Genomic DNA, 27,191 nt, shown 5'->3' on the forward strand with positions numbered 1-27,191 from the left:
TAGTTACTCTCATTAACTGAGAGAGCCTCTGCTGTAAGGTTAGAACAACACAGTCAGTCGAGTTAATGTAAACCACACTCTTTTCCTAAACCTGACTTGGTGCTTTTGTTGCCCAGACCTAACTTCCTGTGAACATGGAAGTTTATTTTGAAAAGATGCTATGCATGTGACAAGTGGAAACTGAAACGCCCTACTTGACATATCCAGGGCTGACGTAAGAGGGGTACCTAAAGCATCATAGCTGGAAGCTTAGGGCCACAAAATGTGTTACAAAAACAGGTCAGTTTTCCCTTTATGTGTAATCCAGGTGCTGTTGTTGCCTAAATTGATATAAATCAGCTGGTAGTATTGTTGCATCAGCAGGTGTTTATTGATATTTAGTGTCATTGTACGTTACATAGGCACACATGGATCAAGGGTTAGGGGTCACTGAAAGACCCCATAACCCACTGGAAATAAGGCAGCGTTTAAAAGTAGATGTAAGATGTAGATGTAAGAGAAAGGAAGGAATGCAAGCAAGAGGACAATATTGGAAAGAGAACGAGGAAAAGGATGTAGTAGGTGTTATGTAGTAGGTGATATGAGGGGTAAGAGGAACATGGAGTCGGAGATGACGGTGCTCTTGCGCCTTGAGCGGCATAACAAGAAGGGAGGGTTAATGCCGGAGCAGGTGAGGCTGCGGTTGCTAAGGTTACAGACGTCTGCGGCAACAGCCCATCCATTCCCGGTGACAGCAGCATCTCTGCGGTGACACAGCAACAAGAAGAGGACGGGAGGGAGTTAGAAACCAAAAGGGAAGACAAAGAGGGGCAAAGATGGAGGTGATGAGGGGACAGATTAAAGGGGGGGGGGGGGGGGGGGGGGCAGAGGCAGCAGCGAGACTGCAGTAGTAGCAGCGCCAGATAAAGCAGAATAATTCATGAGGCCTACATTCTCCTCTCACTATGAAAACCAAGTCAGAGATTGTGCTTCCCAGACAACGAGGCAGCCAGTCGTCACCGTGGCCAAAATAAGCCACCGGTCCCTGATATATCTACGCACACTGAAGTGTATTCCAGGGTAAATCCTGTGCTGCCAACCTCAAATACCGCATGCTGGAGGAATGCATTACAGCATGAAACACGATACTTTAGCAATAAGCCACAAGAGGCCGTGGTTCTGAAGGGTTTTGACTGAGGAGAAAAGGAGTTACAGTGTAAGGGCTCATTAGGTTTGCTTATCAATATCGTAGCTTAGCAATGTGGTGAGCAACTAATATTGTGAGCAATGATATTTGTGACTGAATGACGTGATGATATGTAAGGTAATATAAGCAGCTTTATCCAATCAGAATGTCTCAGAAAAGTCATGTCTGGTTTGCACAGTCAGCATGAACCCCGTTGCAACACATCGCAGCAAGACTATAGCTGTCGACTTGTGTGTCGTTACAGCCAGTGCATCAATTTTAGATGAGCTCATGGCGAGTCTGTTTACCTGTCTGCCTTCTACTTGGATCAGAAGCAGGAGGAGTAAAGGTTTTCACGAGTAATGAGGCCACGGTGTGCTCGAAGCGAATGGTAGAGATTCAAGTGAGGTGTTCCCTCTGCTGAGCAACTAGTAGCAAGTAACACGATTAATGGACTGTGAGACAATGTCCGAGTAGACCTAAACCCTGTACTGTGTATTGTGGCCATGTTATCATATAGCAAAACAGTCCTCTGCAGTTCCCTTTGCTTCATTAACCTGGTGTTTTTGGCTATATATGATTTTGTAAGGTTGGTGTTTGAGGTTGTTTGTGCTTTTCATATACACAGTCCATTGATCAATCATGTGACAGTATGCAAAACAATGCTACTGTTTTATTTTTAAAGGAACAGTGTGTAGCGATAATGGGATCTATTGGCAGAAACGGATGTAATAATATATACCTTTCTTAAGTGTATAATCACCTGGAAATAAGAATATTTGTGTTTTTGTTTCCTTAGAATCAGTGGTTTGTATCTACATACAGATTGGGTCTTTTTCATAGAGTTTATCTACAGTAGCCCAGAATGGACAAACCAACTGGCTCGAGATAGGGCCATTTGCCACATGGGTGGTTACAATCTGCAACCTCACTGCTAGATGGTGCCACATCCTTTACACTGCACCTTTAAGCCACTTTGTATCCATTTGGTTGTAATTGTAGAAAAAAAAGATTTCAACAGTTCGAAACTTTTTCTTGCGTTTTCCTACAAATCCTGTGGAGCCTGTGGTGTTCAGGCAACAAAACTACTTGGTTGGGTTTAGGAAAAGATCTCGGTTTGGGTTAAAACAACAAAGAGGCGTTACTTAAGTACAGAAGTTACATGACAAATAAGTCAACGTTGACTTCTGGTTTCACACGGGACATGAACAATGGTCTGCTGGGTGAATCTGGTGTTTTTAGAACCACCCATCCCGCGCAACCTCCTCCCTAAGTGGAGTTTGACGTTTTTTACACTGCATCACCTGTCCTTGCTCACAATCACGTGGATCACATACAAATTGATTATGAGTGATATGAATTAAAGTGCATTACTTTAGAGCATTACCTTTCCATAGGAATAGCTATGAGAATAGCCTGAAGGCTTAAGTGCCCAGCTTGACTTAACAGCTTATGTAACCTGGTTTGACCTCCAAATGCCTTTGTTCAAACTCAAACTGGGCATTTTTTTAACCAAAATCCAGCTAAAATATTCAAGCTTTAGCAGGACTGGAACGACAAGTTGTCCTGTCAGACAGACATTCCTCCAGTGGACAGAAATTGATATTCACACACACACACACACACACACACACACACACACACACACACACACACACACCACAACATGCCAATTTTGACTTCCGACCCCCTCCCTGCACCTGTGACATCAGATGGTCATGGCGAGGTCACTTCCTGTCAAAACACATCTCTCCACCCCAACTGCTGTTGCCATGGTGACAGGAGGATAAGAGTGCCAATGACCGCTGAGCTGACACGCGCTCTCAAGGCTAAAAAGGCAACACATTCTCACTCCCAACTTGTCAAATACGATTTGTCAGTGGCCCTAAGCTTAAAACTATGGCATGTGTCAGGTTCCACTCATTACATGCCTATTGTCTTTTCTAATTAACCTTCTGTCTTAACAGGCTGTGGCTCAGAGGTAGATGTCCTCTGATCAGAAGATTGGCGGATCGATCCCCGACACCTCCAGTCGAAGTGTCCTTGGACAAGATACTGAAACCCAAAGTGCCCCTGAAGTCTGTGCCATCGGTGTGTGAGTGTATGTGAACGAGAATTTAGATTAGATCCTGGTGTGCAGCTGACATGTAGTGTACAGGGCCCTGAGTGGTGGGACGACTAGACAGGCTCTATATAAATGTAAGTCAATTCACCAAGTCCATTCAACAGGAAGTTAGTTTTAGGCAACAAAACCACTTAGTTTTCCACTCGCCGTCCAAAAACCCATGTGCTTTTTTTGTGACAAAACATAGGACACCTCAGCGGGTGACCCCCCTGTCGCCGCTGCCGGTCGGTCATGTAGTGTGAAAACATCAATGACTTCAAGACAACAAGTTGTGTAGTGTAAATTTGGCTTAACTTGACTACCGCCACTACCGAGTGACTAGTGACCCGCGTGACTTAACGCTTCTGTAAAATCCTCTCCTCGTCCGTTAGCACAGAAACCATTTAACAATTTTGAGAAAAGAAAGTAGCATTTATCTCGTCTACATCTGCTTACAGGACACTGTCCTCAGCGAACCCATCACGCTGCCATCAACCTGAACGATCGCTGTTCTGGTCCAGTCTGGTTGATGCTCACGGCCAGTCAGTACAGTCTCCAGTCTCCTCTAAGAGTGCACGGCATTAATAAATCATTATGAGGTGGTGTGGCCATGACTGAAACTCCAAAGAATCTCTTCTTCTGTCCAAACTTTTTCCATTTATGGCATGAAATAATTAAGTACACTGAGTGTTTAGTCACAAAATAGACAGAAGTTGCACAAGATTCATGACATAACCCACTGACTTATTGAAAAACAGATTTGGACGTTCACATTCCCCTCTTGGCGATGTCCGTCTGTTGTCTGGACTGACAGAAACACTCGTGCTGAGCCGGCCACAACTAAAGGTGTGTGTCTACTATTGTTAAGGATAAAGAAAAGGCAGTCTTGTACTGCAAGTTCAATATAGACTCACTTTTTAAAAACATAACCACCTGATAGATGTAGTCCTGGGAGCACAAGCTACAATTCTATGTTATGTTAATTGTGGAATATGAAATGTTGAAATAACAAGACATTGCTCTCATCTTCATCTGATTTTGGCCTTCAACACTTTATACAAGTGGTGGTAGATGTGTCACTGATGAGAACAGGAGAAGAATTGGATGACGCAGATCCATTAGTTTATAACATCCAGCAGGAAAAGCCCAATCTCTAATCACTACTGATTAAGCCTGATGGCCTTTAAGTGCTATTAGAAGTCACGTCAGAGGAAATTGTTAATTAATCCTAGTACTGACCTAAAATAAGCCCCCAGTGTTTTGAACTTACATCACATACTTTTTTACATTTATGAGTTTCGTAAACTTATGTATGTAACTTAAGCTACGTAACAAAAGAACTTATTTTAACCCAAGAAATGATGTTTAAAACTGCGACTGGTACATTTAGGTATGTGTTGATGTGTCTCCTCCACCTAGGGCTTTATTTAGGAAACACTCCTGTGTGTGCTATTAGATGGGGGGGCACAAACAGCCTATGTGGTCCTATGGGTTGGACTTGGCCTGTGAGAGCTCCAACATACTAGTGGCTAGACAATTCAAACTATACTAACTATACTGCTATTAATTCAAACCACAGAAAATAATCAGTCTCTCATGGAAAGTCAAATTGGCATCAACCAGTTCTAGACATCACAGGAGGTGAGCAAAATGATGTGAACAACTGTGTGTAGTGTGATCCAATGTATTTGTCCAACAATAAATTGTACATTTGCTTTGTGCCTTTATGTTGTAACGTTACATTGTCAATGTGTCAGAGACGTGTTTACTGAACTGGTCATTTTTCAGACAAGTTAAAACGGACAATCCAATCTGTTTGTTTTGTGCCATAAACAGTTCCTTGATTTATTATCCAGATGTCCTGTATAACATATATTGATTTTTGCAATAAAAAAAAAGAATAATATATATTACTGGGAGATGATTTCATCAATATCAACAACTGTTCTTGGAAGAAGAAGAAGAAGAAGATAGAGACGCAGGATGATGGAAACAACTGTATGTTACACAGAAGTAACCTTGATCAGAGAAGTTAATGAGCATCTGTGTTAGACAGAAAGAGGTCACGGGTCAGAGTCGGAAGCTTCAGCTCAATACCATTAAAGACACCTGGCTGTATGGGAGTATGTGCATTGTTGTTTTAGGGAAAACAGCATGTTAAACTCTGCCAGCTCTCTGTCTACAGTTTTCTACTCACACAGAGATGTGTTGCTTTCCTCTCACATGGGAATAAGCATGCAAACAACTTGACAGCTCAAAGCACCGACTTGAAAGTGTATGAGCCATAAAAGAGCATAATAGGAGTGTTCTGTGTACTCCGTGCTCTTGTTCCTCACACACATCTTAACTCACATCCGGTTACTGTGTGATGCACTGTGCACTGTTCTTTACATCATAAATAAAGCACTGATGTCAGCCACAAATAAAATCATAGCTGATAAAGAGACGTATGTCATAAAAAAAAACATGTTTCTTCTTTTGAATGAATACAATTTCCATCACTCTTTGATGGGGGCATCCAAAATACAGGTCCATCACACCCTGAGACCATGAAAATCTGACGTGCAACCGCACTAAAGCACCGATGAGACCCGGAGTGCAGAGACCAGTTGGCAAACATCATAGAATTTGCTCCAACCACATAGAGGAAGGCCACTGCCATCCCTACCCACCGGACACACACATGCACATGCACATGCATAGATGTACGCACGGACACTTGGACCCATTAACACGCAGGATGCTGTAGAACAGAGAGTTGTGCTAGTGTAATGTTTTAGAGTGGAGTCAGCTGGGCCTGGGAAAGCATGCAAACTCTCTGGATTTGATTACATGGGCTTAAAATCTCTCACACACACACACACACACACACACATACACATGAATACACAAACTGAACATAATATACACACTCTTTCCCCCAGAGACCAAGGCAGGGCTGAACTATAGGCCTCCAGACAAGGGCATATTTACTCAAAAGGGGAGCTAAAAATAGCAACGCAGAAAGTGAAACCAGCACTGACATTACTCAAAGAACTGCGGAAAAATGTACAAAGAGAAAGAAATGTAGAAGGACTTAAAAGGCTTTCCCCTGGATCTGTCTCCCCGTCACTGCTCTCCAGTAAGGACAGAAATGTGGGTTGTAAAGTACAAGGCAGGTTGATAGATAGGCCTCTACGAGTGCTGTATAAACATGTTGGGCCGGATCTTACCTGTCGCAGCCTCCCCCCAACCATGAGCACAAATCATAGGCTTCTGTGTGAATGAAAGACTAGCTTGGAGGTTTGGCACTTTGGTCTTCCAGAGTGACATCATGCCTTTGGATAATTTGCCCATCATAAAGCGCAGTTCCCTCTTAAGATGCACTCTCAGTCTCAATTGCCTAATTGTACCGCGTTGTCCTGCTGCTTTCATGTTTGGTTTCCTTCTCAGAAGCTTGAGTTTCTGAGAGCTTCTTGACCAGATCCCATTCCAGCAGAATAGCACACAATGGCATGCTAAGAGTTAGCTGTTTGTCCACGTTCAGGTATTTCTTACCAGGGGTTTGGTTTATAACAGTATCCCACGGCTGGTGGTCAATGCGTAGAAGATAATCTGAATTGTTCATAATGAACGTAATATTACATGCAAATGAAGACAACTGGGGAAAAAAAGCCTAACTAATTGCAAAGAGGCAATAATCAATCAGTCCCAGAGGATCCGAGAGTAGCTGAAGATATTGATATTAAAAAAAAAAAAATGTATGATTGATTTTATGGCTTTATCATTAATTGCTTATCATTAAGTCTGGTTTCATTCAGTGTCTAATGTGTTTTTCATGCAACCGTTTTAGTATTTATACATAATTTATTCCTTATTTTATTTTGCTTTTCTTAATCATTTTTACTATGATCAATTTAATCAGTGTTGTATTTTATTAATTCATTTATTTTTCTTAACTTAATTTGGCAATAGTTTCTTCATCTTCTCTCCATTTTTGCCTTATTTTTATCATGCAATCATTTTTGAAGCATAAGGATTTGTTTGCTTTATAAATAAAACTCGATTCACTAATTGATTGATGTCACATAAAATGTGTGCCTCGAATGACCCGTCACCTCTAAATATAATGCTTTAGCTACTGTTACAACTGTTACATTTAATTGTTCAGTTATAATCACTTATATTTTAGACTAGTCTGATTAAATTGTTAAATTTAAAGGAAGACTGTTGTTGAAGTGTTCTTGAGCAAGAAACTGATTTGCTACCAGCTCCATGGTTGATGACCTCACTAATGGACAACCATGGGAAAGCAATATCACACCATCATCACACAGCACATTACTGTTTCACCTTCCCCTTACTCTGATCCTGCAACCCGAAACTGAACCAGAATCAATGGAAAGGAAAATCAATTAAAAATACATTTGTGCACCTCAGCAGCCCGACATCGATATGACGCCTTTACTCTCGTTTATATGAATGTTGAAATTTTAATTTCAGTTGGATGTCTTGTATTGGTCTTACATCGGTACATCATTTTATTCGGTAATTATAGCACCGGGGCAACGTCCAGACATTTGATCTGTTAATTGTAATCTGGTAAGAACGCTGAGCAGTAAACAAAGCCGCCGCTTGAACGTGTAGGCGGCGGTGCTTCTCTCAGCTGTTGAGAGGCTGATTTTCTGCGCTGTCTGGACTTCCTAAGCTCTCGAGACGTGACACATGATCTTAAAGAGCTCTCTCTCCCGCTGCTCTCGCAAGTGAAAGCTTATCGGCGTAACATATTTCTGTCGCTCTGTTGATGTGTGTGTGTGCGTGCAAACTCCAGCATCCCACTGAGGTGGTCAGCTGAACAATATTGTATAGCCGCCGAGCAATTTCCTCACTTTGCACAGTTTGCAACAGTTCAATAAGGATTTAACATTCATGCACAAACAAACAAGGGTTATCCCTCAGGTGTGCTTATCCATACACTGAAATATCTGTCAAATGAGTCATGCAATCGGGTGCAGAGTCTTGTTTTTTTTATTAAAGTAACAAAAATGAAAAGTGCAGTGCAGTGAATCTGTGCAGTTTTACCATGGGGAATCTCAACAAACGGTCTCGAAACAAGGACTATTACTGTATGTGTATCTAGACGAACTCCCTCTATGCAACACATATCTTAAAAGAAAGTCTATTAAAGGAATATTGATATTGGAATTTTAAGTTTTTGACAAAGATTTATAAGAGATTGATACCAATCTCATAGTGTATCCGTACATGAAATATGTTGCCTGAGCCAGCTGGAACTATAAAACATGCTACTTGCGAGCCAGCAGGGGGCGACTCCTCCGGTTGCAAAAAGAAGTCTGATTGTATAGAAGTCTATGAGAAAATGACTCTACTTCTCTCTTGATTTATTACCTCAGTAAACATTGTAAACATGAGTTTATGGTCTCAATCTCTGGTTTCAAGTCTTCTTCAATACAGCATGATGTTCATTTAGTAGATTATGGTCCATTTAGAGTCAAATAGACCATAAAGCAGAGTATGCTTTAGGGCGGGCTTACTGTGATTGACAGGTCGCTACCCCTACAAGATCCGGCATCACTACGTCACTCCTTCGCATTCCAAATATGGTCACTTCCGTTCCTTGGTTGCAAAAAACAACACGATGGCGACGGCGAACTCAAGGCTTCAAAACGGCCATCCACAAACCAATGGATGACTACGTCCACTTCTTACAGTCTATGCTTTGAACACAGGACTGTTCCAACAAGACTTATTTGTCTTTGTTTGACAGCCATGATGGAATGGCTTAGCTTCAGTCAAGTTGACTGGTATTCCTTGACACGCACTCTAAGAGAAAAGCAACTAAGAAAGAAACTCTCTCCCAGACACACATGACACACACATGTAACACGAGGCCCTGAGGGTGACTGCCCGTCACGGCTTCCTTACACGCTGGTTTGCGTGTAGAGCACATACAGAGGCTTGGAAACATGACTAGCATACATGATCCCGCCCCCCGCGTGGAGAAAGGCGTTTGGAATTCACTGCTCGTCCATACGTCACGTCACACTTTACACGCGGCCGCGCAGAGCACACATGCTCCCTGCATACCACACATGCTCCCTGCATACCACACATGCTCCCTGCATACCACACATGCTCCCTGCATACCTACAGCTTCACATAAGCTCCGGAGTACAAAGTGAGCGCGCATTCTCCCACGGTCTTTAACAGCACTCACGCGTTAACATGGTGGAACATGTAGGCGTGCCATCTGCATGGACGCATCATACGAGCTGCTTTAGGGCAAGAGATGTGTCTGGGTGTGTCGGGGAAGCAGAAAGAGGATTATACACGCACACACATACACTTATGAATGGATATTAACCTTCATTGTAATTATAATGACTGTTTAATCTCACGCTAATACGTCCCTCGGTGTCTGACAAACCAATACGATTTAAATTAACACGTGGATACGAACCACTGAATGCCTCTGATTAACAGCAACCGCAATGCATTGTACTCCTTTTTTCCGAATGCGTTTCTGTACTTTGGATGTCAGCATCAATCATGTGGCTTCCGCCAATTAGTATTGTTGTGACGCTGCTTTTGCGGCCTCAGTCTCTCTGAGAATAAAAAACAAATTAAATATGCATATAACTGCACATCTAATGTGGCGTTATAACCAGCGAGAGCTGCGCTGTCAGACCAGAGGCTCGGCTGTGCTGAGTCACACACTGCAGTGGACTAAATATAGCATTGTGGGTAATGTAGTGCGGGCATCATGCATGCTCCTCTGCCTTTCTGCGCACTCATGACCCCCCCCAACAGACAACCAGATTGGAGGAAAAATTAGCATAATGAGAGCACAGATTTTTACAGACGGATAGTTTAACATGTAACACACATACAGCAAAGTCTAGGAAACATCAAATAAGGCCCCCCCCCTCTCTCTCTCTGTTTGTGTTAACACACACACACACAGATGATCAGGAGGTGACAGCGTGTCCCTGAGAACACTTTAGTTCTGAGCAGACTGGCTAGCAGGAGGTCAGGTATCTGTGGGAAACACTGCTCCGCTGTTACTGTTACTAATCTCTCTCTCTCTACAACAACGCTTCCATGCAGCTACCAGGAGTAGTCAACGTACCACAACAAATAACTTTGAAACGTTCCCATCAGCATGAAGTAAATCAATGCACAAAATAAGGCTGTCCAACACTACATATAAATACATAATGTGTTTATCAGGATCGTGTGAGAGAAAACATATCAACTCCACTTTCAACTGCATCCCACAAGATGACCTTGAGTTGGGAATTTTTTTTTTTAAAGGTCGAGAATGAACTTCCACGTCCAAAGACATCCCAATTGTTGATGGAATAGAATTGGTGCGTGGAGGAACGTCTGACCCCTTGTTAGCCCCATAAAACATAACACACTGGCATCTGTGTGTGCCACTGTTGCCATGGCAATGGGCCAAGTGGCGGAGGCAGAGCTGCAGTGGGGGATGAAGGGGGGGGGGGGGGAATGAAAAATGGAATGGATGAAATATGACGTATACAAGCTACCTACCGGTACACGAATAGACACGTGGGCATCGTGAGGGACAAACACAAGCACATACGTAACAAAACATGACGGCTCAAGGTTCTCCTCTGTAGGGGAAACACAGAGGCCGTGTTTAGCTCTATATTCATTTGTCAAGCAAGACACGTTCCACATTCTCACATGTGAGAATGTGATGCTTTTTTTTCATTTTATTACATTTTTTTAAATGGACAATCTTTTGGTTTTGGACTCTTGGAAAGACAAAATAAGAAATTTGAAGACGTTACCTTGGACCAGTAGTTCTCAAATCGCGTAGCACGATAGGGCGGGAGGTAAGAAGCGGGTGTAATGTTGAATGTTGACAAATTATTTTCAAGGCGGAACAGATATTTGACAGAGAGGATGAGATGCATTCATGACAAACAAGACAACGTGCTCAGTAAGAAAATATGACGAAGCCTATATCTTGCTCTCGGGCTCACAGTGGGAGATAAGGAGAGACCAGTGTGTATTTTATGTCTGAAAACACAGACATCTGACCGTATGAGACCCAACATATGTCTATTATAATGCCTGCATGTCTACTGTTTACCTCCCCTATGTTGCAACTAAAGATAAAAACAACCGATGCCGTGACAACTTTGCAGAGCAATGGGTGGAGCATCCCTTAAAGGGCGTACTCTGCTTATTACGGTCAGCGTTTACAGGATAATGTAATCAGATGCAGTCGATGGAGGGTCCTCCGAGGGATAGCAGTGCATGTGTGTGTCTGTATGTGCGTACAGCTGAGCCAGCAGCAGCCACAACAGTTATCACGCCTGGCTGATGGCTGTTAATGCTGCGGATTAACACCTAACTCTCACTGACTCTGAGCGCACACACACACACACACACACACACACCAGTATACCCAGTTCTCTCTAAGTGCTGCAAGTGTTATATTATATTTAAAGAAATTCAGTGAGAGTTACTACATATTTGATGATAAAAAAAAAAAAAAAACTAAATTAAATCACTGAATTTACTGTAAATTTGAAAAGAACTCGATGCTGCAGTAAACAGCACATTAAGGACTCGACTAAACACCAGAACACACACACACATACACACACACTCTCTCTTGCATGCATGCCACTTCTCACTCCAGCCTCTTGTCTCATTAAACAGGACTTGGCCTTGGAGCAGCAAGACTCACTGGGCTCAGCTTCCCATGCTTACCGAGTGAGTGCACTGCATGTGTGTGTGTGTGTGTGTGTCTGTGTGTGTGCAACAGAGCAAGTCTTGTGTTGTTGACCTCTGAGACAATGCTGCACTGTGACATGAGGAAATGTCCTTATAGAGAGTTGCCAGAGACAGAGAGAGGCATAGAGGGAGGAGAGCAAAGGAGCAATGGGAATGATGGGAGGCAGTATTTGATGGGAGAAACGTGTTGGGAAGGAAGACGGAGCCGAGGGGGAGCAAGAGAGGAGTAGCGTTCGGGCTGAGCGACGGGGCTAGAGGAAGCACGAGAAGAATTGGATGAGTGAGAGAAAAGCTCCACAGAGGAGGGAGAGATAGGGGGGGGGGGGGGGGGGATACAGTAAGATTGAGGCTTAATTAAAGACAATAATGTTGTTTTTTGTAGCCCTCCACAACAACAGGCCTCTCAGCCATCGCCTACTTACAGAGGGAAAGAGAGGCTGGGAGGGAAGGAAGGAAGGAAGTAAAGAAAGCAAGACAGAGAGAAGGAAGGAAGGAAAGAGAAGGAAGGAAAGAAAGAAAGAAGAAGATAATTAAGGAAATGTGTGTACTTGAAGGTCTCATGTCTGGGGATATAAGGGGACCCATTAGGAGAAATGCAATTCATTCTTCATAAATATGTTTTCATTCATGTATAATCACCTCAAACCTGTTAGCTTAGAATGAGCCGTTTATATCCTCATGGGGACCTCTTTACGGAGTCCGCCATGTTGCATCGCCATTTTTTCTACGGGAACCCAGATCGGACAAACCAAACACTGGCTGTACAGAGAGCGCTTCACGTTTTTACGTTACCTGGACGCTTGGAAAGAGAGAGATGCCACTAAATGCTACAAACTCACTGAATAAGTAAAAGCGGTACTTTAATTTGTTTTTTCATTTCCTGAGCTGCAACTGTTAATTAATGAATTGATTAGTCGATCGAGGAAATATGTATCTAAAGACAATGATAACCAGCAAATGCAAAACTTGTTTCTCAGTATTCAAATGTTCACTATTTTCTGACTAAATCTATTCATAAAGCCCCCGGATATGGTCAGCTTTATTGCCTTGCACTCTATCTGAACACTCGGTAATGCCTCGCTACCCAACAATGGCAATCACTTACTGTTTTTATCTCCGGGTAACATGGCTTAGATAATCTAGCTGAACTGGTGGATTCTCTGACCGCTCCATTGGACATGGGAAAGAGACAAACTTGGAGAGAGGCAGACGGTTAAATTATAGATTAATATCATATAGACTATAAGTGGGAATGTACTCAGTGGGGTTAAGGTGAGGTCGGCAGCTAACCAACCCGGCCGTGTACACTACATTCCCCGGCTCAGCCCCTTTGGTTGTATGATCAACTGTTTCAGATCAGATCTTCCTCCTGTTGGACCGTGAGTGGCGTGCTATCTGTGAAACGCAATTAAGCCATCTTGCTCAGATTTCTCCTCTCCTCTTGGCAACAACATGCCTACTTTTTTTTTTCTCTGCCACCGCTTCCCTCTCTAACCAACACACTCACTCACTCACTCTCTCTCTTTTTTTCCTTGTTGCCTGGCAACCACGCTCGCAAATGTGATCCCGCTTGTCCGTGATTGGCTGAGGGGACAGCAGATCCATGTTGGGAGTCGGAGCGAGAAAGGGGGGACATGCATGCGTCACACATAAACACACACAACTGAAATGAGTATATAAAACGCATCATCTTCTATGGCGATGCCCACTGTTCCCATTGCATTGTCATTTAAACAGGCTGAACCATGCATGCTTGAGCAGTGCCTTCATGTTTACACACACACACACATGCCTGTGAGCTAATGCATGTCAGAATAGCATGTGCAGGGCTGAGTGTGTGTGTGTGTGTGTGTGTGTGTGGGAGCTGTGGTATTAACTAGCAGGTGGTCCTGCCACGCTGAATAAGGGAAACCACTCTCGCTGAGTTGCCTGTGTTGGTATGTACTATGCGTGTGTATGTGTGTGTGTGTGTGCGTGTAGCCGTATTAACTTAAGTGGCCTCACATCTCAGCGTTCCGTCTCTTCCTCCCACCCAGGGAGTCATCAGTGCAGCCAGCATGGAATGCCCTGCCAGGCAGCCAGCTAGTTAATGAGGGAGCATTGAATGCTTTTTTTCTATCATACTGAATGAACACACACACACACACACACACACTTAGCAGACAAGCTTTGAAGCAAAGGAACACAAGCAGCAACTTGTGTTTCTTTTATTGTGTTTAGTTATTACATCACATTTTTTACAGCTCTTATGCAACAATATGTCACTGAACCTTCTCTGTCTCTCAAAGTACAACTTGACTAACAATGACACGCTGAGTCAGCTGTAACACCTGAACGCCACAAGTTAGGAGTGAGCATGAGAGAAAACAGAGAAGTTTAACTTAGCTAGCTAAGAGGAATTTGTTCAAACAAGTCATGAGTAAAAAGTTTAAACAATTTGCTAAAAGAAAAAGATACATGCTTAAAAAACAAGGCAGTCTCTAAACCCATCGGCTATCGGCCGGACGATCATTTAGTCTCTGGGAGCGAAAAACAATATTTGGGGGGGGTTCCGGTGTAGCTAGCGGATATCAGGTGAAGACTTTCTCATGCTGCATTGTTTACAGTCCGGTTAGCAACTGGTGACGCAAGAATGGAATTGGAGTTGCGAGTCAACGTCTACTGTTAATCTCTATAAACAGATATCTGCATATGAATGCAGATACGTTTTCTAAAAAGCAAAATAAAAGGTATGTCATCGACAGTCGATGGATTCCAAATCTGCATTCGGGCCAATGCGTTCCGCCTCTTTTGCTCTCCACAAAGACTGTTTACCTGCATGCAACCAAAGCCTGCTCAAACGGGATTGATGCTTCCGATACAAATGTTCTGTTGCCTAGGGATTCTGCATTCATGTGCAAAATATCTGTTCATAGAAATCAAAAACATAGTTAAGAGTAACAGATAAGCATCTAAAAAGGAAGGTTAAAATAAAAGTAGTTGTGAAATGTAAAAAAGAATTAGAAATATCTTAAAGTAATGGTGGAATGGTTCAAATAGCTAAAAGTCATGCATAAATGGTTGAAACATAGAGCTTCTGCCACAAGTAGCAACATAATTCAAAAGACCAAGCCCACGAAGTCATGGTGTTGCTGAATCAGACAGGGTAGTGGGGATGCGTCTGAATAAACCACTGACTTAGCTGATAGTCGTGTCCACAGTCAAAGGCGACGCCCTCAACAACAGTCCTCTGTTCATGTTCTGTCTTTATCGCTCGCTATACACTCAACGCTCTCTCAAGCATGGACCTCTCAGTCTTTTCATACAGTCATCGCTCCATTCCTTGGAGGACTGGAACAACCCACAACTGTTGCCCTGCATCATTTCACTGCCATTTTAACGCACAAACTATCTTCATTGTGCCTCGACTCTGAGGTCTATTTCGAGGAAATCAATGTTCTCTTCTTTTGTGTCGGGTTTTAAATGTGCCGTGTGTAGCAGTTTAAAAAACATTCTCACATTAAAGTTCTTACTTTGGTGAAATGACTGTAAACGCATGAGACCAGGGTCAGCCTCTGTAGTCACAGCAGTAGTATTATTGCTGGTAGTGCTTCTCAAAATCAAGACCACATTACCATAAACTTTCATTGCTTCCTGCCCCCCCCCCCCCCAAAAAAAAAACAAAGCTCCCTTCCTTTGGCTCCATTGAAGAAGATAAACTTGGTGGAAATGAGTTTTCCAGCCTTTTTTTTTTCTCCTTTCCACCATCTGAAGTGGTTTTCTGCCCACATCTTGTTTAGCAGAAAAACAAACCTTCACTCTTGTTCATTCTATGTACAGTTGTAGATCATTTCACAACATCAAATGTGTACGGTGTAATAGAAAAAGCATTAAGACCATGCGTGTGTTGGCACCATCAGGCAGAAGACTATAAAGCTACGGAGCAATGTGGCTGCATGTAATCCAGAGTACTCTCTGATTTGGGCTTTCTAACACAGAGATGAGGCTTTTACGCCCCGAAAAACTTTTCTAAAGTTCTATCAAGACTGGATGAAAAGCAACTGAAAGGAAATATAGTCAATCGCACAATACAGGTGTTTACTTGGGTTTATTTAGTCATATGACTCTGCATTCACTGAATGGTGAGCTGATTGACATCACGTGCATGTTGCTAAAAGGTAGCTTTCCTGAGCCACAATCACATCACTATAAACGTACTCAGTCTTATATAATAAAAGAGGGGGAAGAAGAGAAGATCCTATTTTACTTATGGCTACTTATATAAAAACCCTATACCATCAGATCATCATCTGCATCACCTGTTTCTCTCTCACACTCACACACACACACACACACGCAGAGACACACACACCTATCCTTGTGCCAAGTGTGTATAGTAAGAGACCTGGGATTGACCCAGGTTTTACTGCTGCTACTGCAGAGAGGGTGTGAGGAGACGAAGAGAGAGGGGATATAACGAGATGCATCATCATTATAGACATCATCATAGACGTCATCATTATTGTCATCATGGGAATAAAGAGAGAGAGTTGATGAGTCAAACAGAAAAACAGAAAGTGCATATGTGTTTTTCTACAGACAGTTTCCCCGAACACAACTTATAAATGAGTACACACACACACACACACACACACACATCACTATCCACGGTGCTGACTTTACAAATTTAAAAACTGGAGCCTGTGACTGTGCTCAGCAGCTTGTTACATTCTTACTGACTTCCGATAAAGTTATTTCAAAACAAAGAGCAGAAATATTGTTGGTTATATTCTTCCATATCATAAATTCTGCATGATGTAATTCAAATCTGTGTACATACAACATGAAGCGGGACTAGGGATTCTCTGCTATCTTTGTTGTAGTTTGAAAGTCGTTTTGATTAATAGATGTGTCACAGTGTCGGAACAAAGCTCTGGTGTTGGTTAGCAAGCTGAGAAAAGCCACACGAACAAGCTCTCACACTGTTATCTCAAACAGTCAAACAAACTTACAACCAAACATGTCTCTGTTTCCATTATGAATGTGCCCGTTTCAGATGAACATAAGATCATCTGAACAGAAACACAATTCAGAGTCTGTGGTCGGAACTCAATCATGAATCGTCGGAGAAAAAAAAGGCCAGTGAGACCGAAAAATCTCGGCTGCTGCAAATGTACACAGCAGCCCAATTTGGACAAGCTCTCTTTCATGTGGTTTTAGCTTTTTTAGCCAAAAGTTCTCAAACTGTCTCCAGCATAAAAGGAAAGTGAGAAGAAATCACTTTAAAATGAAAGATAGAAGGAACAAACAATGCTGTATCTCAATGTCTGATGTCACTAAGCAAGGATGGAGAGGAGTTAAACAGTGCTAAATGGACAGGTCTACGTGGGAAACACCACACACACACACACACAGGGCCTCCATCTACCCACATCAGGGCAGCAGACGTGTTGTGTTTGTTTATGTGCTTCCATTTTGCTGTGGTATGCTGTCACATACACACACACACACACATACGGCCGGTTGGCCCTGGGGACAGTGAATGTTTGGGCTATAAGAGGGGAGTGGAGAAGACATCTAAAAGTGCACTCAAATTCACCGCTCACCAGGGAATTCACAAACACTTGCACATTTACTCCTGCTTGATTTCAAACACACACACACTCACACTGTCACAAGCACAAGAAAAACTGTTACTCTCACCCTCCATGCTGCCTTTTTTTAACATTTTCAGCTTGAGATGGACAGCTGAATATATCCGGTGCCTAAAGCAGAAAACAAGGCGTGGCCGTGATCCAGCGGGATAAAAACCACAAGTTGCTCTTTTAAGGGACTTATTTCCATTGGCCACCTGACACAGTATGTATAGACTATACAACTTTGTTCACTAAGTGTACTGCCACTTTTTTATATATCATACCGAAAATAGTATAACAGAGTATTGCACGGTCCAGGGTTTTCTGTCATCTATTCCCTACATTCTTCTCTTGCGTTATTATCCAAAATCCACTGTGCACAACACATCTGACCCCTGGGAAGGTGGTTAAAAGGAAAATGCGCCGCAGTTGGATTCCCGGGAAGTCTCGACAAATCTATCTTGACAGGCTACAAGTGATGCGTTTGTCTCCGGTAAGCTCAAGAACAAACTAATCAGCATTCAGTGAGGATCTACTGGCAGCTATGGGGACGTGGCTTAGGTGTGCGCCAGACGACAATGGCGGCTCCTAAACCATTAACTAAAAGTCAACGTCAACTGTATATTTAACCTGCATTTAATTAAAATAATGCATACTATCACCTGTTCTTCATGTATATTGATGTCAAAATATGTCACCAAATTATTAGGTAGCTGGTTACCTTAAACAATCTCTGACAGTTATCTTCTCTGCACAAAGGTTTTTCAAAAAAATGTTAAAAAAGCAAAGATTAAATGTGAAGGTTGCACTATTGTGTGTATATTTGCCAAAGAGACATCAGTTTGTTGCTTCATGCAACTGGAATGTTAAAAATTTGAACAGAGAAAGTTCAGATCTTTGAGTTGTCTGGAACGCAGCATAAGAGTCTTCTGGATGCTAGCGGCTCACTGAGGCTGTACTTCCAGTAAGCACATAAGCGCTTTGAAGCTAAATGCTAATGTCAACACGCTAACATGCTCACAATAATAATGCTAGCATGCTAAAGTAGATATATTTAGTTCATTACCTCTTTGTTTGGCATGTTAGCATGCTAACATTTGCTAATTAGCTCATTTTAAGAAGTACAGCTGAGGCTCATGGGAATGTCTTCTGTGTTTCAGGTATTGGGTCATAAACCAAAGTACTGAGCAAACAGAACTGGACCTCATGATGGCAGTAGAAAGAAAGTTAAGAGATCATACAAGTTATTACAATTCATCCGAAGTTAAACATTGTGAATTTCATTGATATCCAACCGCTGGTTGTTGATAAATTTCACACAAAATAACAAAAGTTAACTTCATGGTGGGGCTTCAGGAGAAGTCGGGGATCACCAAAGGAAGTAGGATTCATCCTCGGGGGGACCACGCGTGGCTGTACCCAATTTCATGGCAATACAATATGTCTGTCTGGACCAAATTAGTGGACCAACCCATTTTGCCATCTGTATTGTCAAACCAAAAGACCATGAAGGTTAACTTCCTTAAAAAAAAAAAGAATTCCAAATATGGCACATATTTGAGTGAAAATTAGTTTGTCAACTATCTAAACAATATATAGACTTGGAATATTCAACCTGATTCAATATTAATATAATTAAGAGCTACACATTGCCTGTGGAGGGGACTGTAAAATTCTGGACACCATTACATTAGATTACATTACAGTCATTTAGCAGACGCTTTTATCCAAAGCGACTTACAATTCAGAGTCTATCACATTTCTACACCGTAGGCACAACTACGGGAGCAAACCATAACTCCCCGCAGTATTCCTCATATATAATAAAATTGACACGTTGAATGGAAACGCAGCCAACGCAGTCTTTTAAACGGGAGAGTCGGTACAAGAGCACAGCACAGGATCATCAGTACCCTTTGGGCTTGATTCACACACACACACACACACACATGCCGTATTAAGCGGCACATTAATACAGTGAATGGCAGGAAGACAGAGAGCGTCATTATTGGCGCCGTCTTCTTCCTCCATCCATTTAACGAATCTATTAGAGAACATCACACACTGAGAAAGAGCAGCGATTGTACAGCAATGTGACAAATGGACTCCAGCAGGACTGACTCATCAGTACAGAAAGTACAAAGAGCCTCTGATGCATCTCTGCCTGCATCTCCGTGCCAATGTCGTCGTTGATGTTATATTCTTGCCTCTCTGTGCGCGTGTGGTGGTGGTGGTAGTAATGTTGCAGTGTAATGAGCTGACTGAGCTTGGTGATTTCCTGTCTGGCCTGTAAAAGCAGCACGAGCCTCTTCCTGTATCCTCCTCTGTGGGGTCCCACCTGGGGCCGCGCACACACACACACACATCAGCATCACATTGACTGTCTGACAGCTGCACCTAATAACAACCAACAGGAGGAGAAAGTCCCTGTGTTACAGCCACAGTAGTCTTCCTCGTTTCCCTCTCTTCCCTCAGTGCTGCTATAGTATTCAGATGGCTTGCAGTGGGCGGCGAGTGTTTGTCTGACCCTCTCAGCTCTCAGCCTACACTCTATTAAAACTAGCGGCCAGCTCGAAGCCTACGCAGGGAATATCGAGCATGTCGAGCCAAAAAACACAAATATAATCCATTGACCATAATTCTAAGAAGGTCAGTGTTTTTTTTTGACTGAGTGTAGCACAGTTTGCATTAAGATTTTCAAATAATTCAGGATGTGCGGCCAGCAGCGGGGTACAAAACACATCAGTATCAGTATTTAGAAATGACGCAACTTGCTATGACAAAACATGAGGTAAATGTACATTTTCAACACTTTTTATCACATGCCATGGGTCTGGCTAGCCAACAGGAGACATGGGACTTGAATCAAAGTTAGCTCGACAGGTAGTGAGAAATAAACTATGATTGTTCAAAAACATCAACTGGCATCACAGGTTAAAACCACAGAAGCAAGACAAAAACTCTGATGGATTTTCATGCTTCCCACATTGTCAATTTTTAAGATATGAAAGACAAACAGCAGCTTCTACCCAAAAACACTGGTAGCTGCCTCCAAAAAACAGGCGGCAATATCCGGGTCTGAAAAGCGAAGCAGATGCGGAGGTGCCTGAAACCTGCTGTCTTTCAGGGGGCGACTCCTCTGATTGTATAGCCGTCAATGAGAAAATTACTAAATTACTCTACTTCTCACTTGATTTATTCCCTCAGTAAACATTGTAAACATGAGTTTATGGTCTCAGTCTCTAGTTTCAAGTCTTCTTCAATACAGCATGATGTTCATTTAGTAAATGTTGGTCCATTTAGAGTCAAACAGACCATAAAGCAGAGTATGATTCAGGGGGCGTGGCTACCTTGTGATTACTACCACAGCGCTGTCCTGTCTGGGAGTTTACAGTGTTTTCGTCTTTCAACTGAAACTGAAAACACACAGTGAAAGGGCTGCTGGTCCTTTCACAGTGTGTTTTCAGTTCATGGAAGTAAATTGACACATTTGTGTCCCCTAAAATTGGCTTGTTCAGTGTTTAGTTGTACTAAGTTACACCCTCTTGTGTCATTTCTGGTTGGAACAAAAACAAATGGCGACGACCAAATTGCAGAACACGAGGCTTCAAAACGGCAGTCCACGAACCAACGGGTGATGAAACAGTGACTACTTCCAAGTCTTATACACAATCTATGCCCAAAAAACATGTTGTTTGCTACACACTGGAATGGAAAACTGACAAAATCCGTCCTGCTACACAAATAGCTTTTATTGCCGTCTCCGTGATACTTACTTCATTTTTAATTATGTTCATCTCTGTAAACAATGCTGTTCAACTGCTTTGAAGTTTGGGACAAAGCTTACCTTCAGGCTGTTGGAAATACTTTCATCAGTATAAGGAGAACTTTGCAGGCTGGTTGATAAAATCTCGACAACATAATGAGATTTCTAATAGCACTGCCATGATAAGGGCGATTCAGAGGAGCACAGCACAACACAGCATTGGCAAAGGGACACAAACCAGCACGCACACACACACACACACACACACATACATGCACACACACACACACACACACACACACACATACACGCACACACACACACACATACACGCACACACACACACACACACACACACACACACACACATACACGCACACACACGCACACACACACACACACACACACACACATACACGCACACACACACACACACACACACACACACACACACACACACACACACACACACACACACACACACACACACACACACACACACACACAGCTGTTATCCTACCTCTGGTGTTGGTAGCCATGTCTGCCACCTTCTGAAAGGCATCCAGAAAAGCCACAGCAGCCAGAACAGTGGTTCTAGATGAAAAGAAAACACTAATTACTTTCAGATAAAATGGTATTAGAATTATAACTTGCATATAGTAGTCTGTTTTTTTTATTGATAATGTAGCTATGGCATGTTTGATTTGGTCAATCCATTTTAATATAGTGGATTTGAACTATTTAGTGTTGCATCCAGTAGTTCTCTACCTCTGTAACCACAGCACACCTACAGGAGAAACATTAAAAACATAACAGAATTTTCTTTGTTTATTTTATGCTGAAACTTTTTTTTGCATTTATTGTTTCTGTAAATAAGGTTGAATTGAAAGCAGGCATGTATCCCAGCATTTTGATACAATTCAAGGGAAACAACCCATACAATGACTGCATTTACAGTCATATGGAGGTCTCAATGTTGTTTTTACAGAACCAGGTAATCACAGAATTCTTGACAATTCAATGAATGACTACTTGTCACAAAAACATATGAGCATTAGTATCAGCCAAGAGAACCATATTATAAGTAGTCTGACCTTCTTATCCCCAACTTATTTAATTCAATGCAGCTTCAAATATTCTTTGGTTATTTTTTGATCAATAGTGAAAAAGGTGTTTTGTTAATTCATTAATTTGTAGTTAATGTTATATATTTTTTTGTTGTCAAAGAAACTTACCGGAGCTGGGAATGCAGCTTGGTGGCCTTGGCGGTGAAGTCCTCCCACACAGGATAGGAGCACTGGCAACACACAGACAACAATAGACATTAATATTGACAGATCTCACACACATAGTGGATGCCAGGAAAGAGAGAGAGAGAGAGAGAGAGAGAGAGAGAGAGAGAGATATACTTAGAAAGTGAATACATGGGAAATGACACTGGATTGGATTTCATTAAGACATTTATTAGTGGAAATTTACATTTACTCAAGTACTGTACTTAATTAAAAGATGTAGTGGCCTCTAGTGCTGAGATTGTAGATTGCATCCAAATGAAAGCCCCTCTGCTCACCGCTCCCTTTCCAAGCGTGTTGGTGGCCTTCAGGTAACGTAAAAAGCGCAAATGTATCTCTCTAGAGCCACTATTTGGTCTGTCCGTTCTGGGCTACCGTAGGAACATGGCGGTGCAACGTTACGTTCTCTCTCTATCTAGATATAAACGGCTTATTCTAAGGTCACGAAAACACAGCGATTCTTTGTTTTCAGGTCTTTATGCACTCATGAAAACACACTTATGAATTTTACATTTATGCTAATAACCGAATCACACACTCTTTGTTCTCCTCCTGAACCTCTGCAGGTTTATATCATATCTCTTTAACATTAGCTTCTGTCGTCGATCAAATTCCTTAATCTCTTTCTACACACACACACACACCCCTACCCTACTCTCCCCCTGGTTTCACCCCCTCTCCACCCTTTTTCTTCATCCCCAAAAAAACAGTAGCAACTCCTCGTCTCCTCCCCATGCAGCCATCTCATCTGTCTACTAAAACACACACACACATATATATATATGGATCACTTGACAGCCACATTGGCATCAGGCAGCATCAAAGGGTCCGACTACAGCAGCCGGCACCGCTAACTCAATTCAAAGCTGAAGCCGTCTCTAATAGATGCTGCCCCCCCCCCACCCTCCAAGCCCTCCCGGAGACTGGATGACTGCTCTATCACACACACACACCCCTCAGCCTCAGCACACATTATACTTGATCCAGGTTAACCTACAACCCTGTTAAATGCCTGTGAATTGTGTGCATGGGGGGGGGGGGGGGTTATATGAAGTATCCTTACAGGAACCGAAAGATATGAGAAACCTGGCAAGATGTAAAAAGAAACTTAAGGAAATGTAGAGAATAATGAAAAATGAAAGCGAAGGAGGAGAGTAGGAAGGAAATGTGTTTGTGTGTGTTTGTGCGTGTGTGTGTGTGTGTGCCGGGGCGTCCTGTCGTGATGTCAGACTGGCACAGACAGTGAGGACTGTATACTCTTTGATCTGGCCTGTTTGATGTGGCTTAATTTGGTCTGAAATCACAGTACTATTTCCCCTTGGTACCAAAAACTACCCCTCCACCATCCACACACACACACACACACACACAGACACACACAAATTAAGCCTGCTCCCTCCCCTTTGCAGGCCGTTTGAAGTACCCTACGCCCTTCTCCTCACACACACACACACACACACACACAAATGAGCAGCCCTGCATCTTATTAGCATATTTTGTGCATTTCAATCCAGTAAAAGAACCTGGTGGCAAGTGACCAAGTGATGATTAAGTGTGATTGCTTCCGGTTCTCCCCACACACACACACACACAGCGAGGTAGAGTACTTTAAATGGATGACTACCTGAAGCATTTCACTTTCACTAAACCGAGTCACCCGCTAACATTTGAGGGAGTGTAAATGCAGCAGTACTGTTGATGTCCAGTATCTGAATGCCTGTGCAGAGATTAAGCTGGAAACGTACTCACTTTGTGTGCATCAATATTGTCCTCCAGTCCCTCTTCATGGTCTCCGTACTACGTAATGAAGTACATTCATAAAGCCACTGGATACGCTCAACATTTTAACACTCGCCCGGATTCTTTTGACTACTCAGACACATGCTGAGGACCTTTGTGAAGAATCACGAGAAACTAAACTTACAAATTCAATTTGAATCACTCAGTGTTAAATTCATATACAAACAGCTGCAGTAGATAGATTTGACAACCTCCAGAAAACCTTTGATTTTCTTAGAACGACGTCCTATCATAAATACAGAGCATGTCGTGAATGTCATCTCTGGTGCACAACACAAATACGGTTATTCAAAAATGTGAATCTTTTCTTTGATGGATCTTTATAGGTCTGTGTGGTTAATATTGGGGAAACGATCTTACAAAGACAGGGCCTGTCTGTCCGAGGTCAAAGATCTGCTTTGTAAATTCTCCTGAAATAAGTTTTTAAGGACGTAAGCCTGCGAGCTCCACGCTCCATAAATATGTCTGTGAGAGTATGTTTGTCTCAGCCCAGAGAGCTCAAAGACCGCGACCGATGCTCACGTGATGGTAGGACTCGCAGTGTCACGGTGGCAAATACATCAGTGTGTGTGTGAGAGAGAGAGACACGGAGCAGGAGACAGCGAGTGTGAGAAAAAAGCTTTAGAATTGTATACTATTACATCACCACTTCCTGTGTCGCCCAAAAAGAAGTCAGCAGGGCACGCATGATTTCCTCCTACACACAGATAAAATACAGATTCAGACACACACATGCTGCCCGAGTCATCCCTGTGTAAATATATCACAGCTAAAAATATAACCTCCCTCCCTGCTTCTACACATCATAAATATTACGGTGCATCAGATTCTAAGCACTCGGTGCATAGGTTCAAAGGGTGTGCACCATCACAATGTTTTTGTGTTACATTTATGGGATGAGACGAGGGACATTTCCGGTCTTTGTACACTTCACCTTGATTCTTCACCTTCCCTTCTTCCTTTCTCCCTTCTTACCCTCCCTTCCTTCCCCTTTCTTAAGTGCTGCCTCCATCAGGATGGAGCCACTCTGAATGTGGAGAGCTGTAGCGCCGTTCAGGCAGTCGAAATCAGAGACTTTTGAATATCGCTGTGATAACTATTCACACCGGAGATCTGGCTTCTGTTCTCACCCATGAACCTAAAACCCAAACAGTCATGGAGGCAAGCAGCAAACTACATTTGGACAGGACGATGGTTCCACCCGTAAGACGAGGGAGGGGTCTGGTTGTACCTTCAGTTCTAACCTCAGAAACCGTTCAAGAGTCCTCCTCCCTCTTCCTTCCTTCGTTCCAGTGACAGTCCCCGATCTTAACAGATCTTTGATTGATGGATTTTATTTCCTTTCCTTCACCCCTTATCAAACCATCACTCCTTTGTTGCTCCTATCCCTGCCTCTCTCGAACCTTAGTGGTGTTGAATTAAAAGGTTTATGAGCTGATCATCACTGACAGTCAGCAATTGTACTGATTTGACTGTATGATTGCTTTTATTTACATGCTCATTGGTCACATGTCTCTGCCATATACTGTATATTCTAAATTCCAGAATAACAAAACCACTTTGTTAGGTTTAGGAAATAAACATCATGGTTGGACTTAAAATACATAAATGGAGTAAAACACTTCGGGACACGAACACAGGTCTCTGGGGTTAAAGTCCTGTGTTTGTTGTAGCTGTAATGATTGTCTGTTCCAAAGAAGGGGAACCTGTTTCTCAAAGTCACCAACAATATGTATGTTTTATGTCTCTTGAGAGGGTACATTTGATTAATATCTTTCTGCAAAGTCCAATTGGCTTCTAATGAGGGGAGACTGATGCCACCTTGGTTAAAGTGGCACTCATTCCAGAGATCCTCCCTGATTGGCCACAGACAGTTGGTGAAGGTCTTGGAAAACAGGTTGGTCTGTGTTGTTCGTTCTCCAGAGAAGTAGAAGAAGGCGGGATTAAGAATGGGACGTCTTCTCTACACATGCATTAAATATGCACCAGAAAATGACAAAAAGATTGCATGAGATCGACATAGCTGTTGACTCACATCCATACCAACTGTTAAAGGGACATATTTATTGGATCAAAGTGAAAAAAACGGGAAGTTATCCCCCGCATCCGCTAGTGCAGATCGGATGTGTCGCTCACTACTGATTGGTTCGGGCAAAACCCAACAAAATAACACTTTCCCACAACAAGAAATGTGCCAACATGAACACAGTGTCAGGCTGAATAAATGAAGCAAACACAAAATGGCAATTCAGTCTGATGAGTCTTCTGTTTGTTGGCATTTTGGTGAATTTCTCACAGCTCTGCCCCTTCTCTCCTGTCACTCTATCTCTCACTCATCTAATCAGCTCAATCAGTGCACCTGTTAGTCACACCCACCTCATCAGCTCATTCACTCTCACCTGCTCACTCTGTGGCACCTATATTAGACCCCAGTCTCTCACACACACTCGCTGCCAGATCGTTGTCCGCATTATGCCAGACTTTCCCGCATTTACCCTCCGACTGGTTTCCCATTGCCGACCCTGCCTGTTTGGACTTCTCCTCCTTGCCTCTGCAAACGACTCAGCCTTCTGTCCCCGACCACGAGCTTCTTGCCTCTGCTTCCTCTGGTTTCTATCTGCCTTCTCCCCTGACGGCTTGGCGTTCCACCGAGTGGATTTCTCCACGTGTGCAGAAT

General features: G+C 42.7%; 1 protein-coding gene across 1 annotated transcript in view; it reads right to left on the reverse strand.

Annotated features, from left to right (window-relative positions):
• mtss1lb (MTSS I-BAR domain containing 2b) overlaps positions 1 to 27,191 on the reverse strand; it is a 77,809-nt gene that overhangs the window by 35,588 nt on the left and 15,030 nt on the right. The window contains exons 2-3 of the mRNA XM_076110100.1: positions 22,658 to 22,719; positions 21,943 to 22,016 (exon numbers count right to left, since the gene is read on the reverse strand). Coding sequence (XP_075966215.1) covers positions 21,943 to 22,016; positions 22,658 to 22,719 — 136 coding nt within the window. The remainder of the gene's footprint in view (positions 1 to 21,942; positions 22,017 to 22,657; positions 22,720 to 27,191) is intronic.

Source organism: Anarhichas minor, unplaced genomic scaffold (assembly GCF_050575085.1).
Source record: "Anarhichas minor isolate MPS153535 unplaced genomic scaffold, ASM5057508v1 ptg000042l, whole genome shotgun sequence".
In the NCBI taxonomy this organism is placed as follows: Eukaryota; Metazoa; Chordata; class Actinopteri; order Perciformes; family Anarhichadidae; genus Anarhichas; species Anarhichas minor.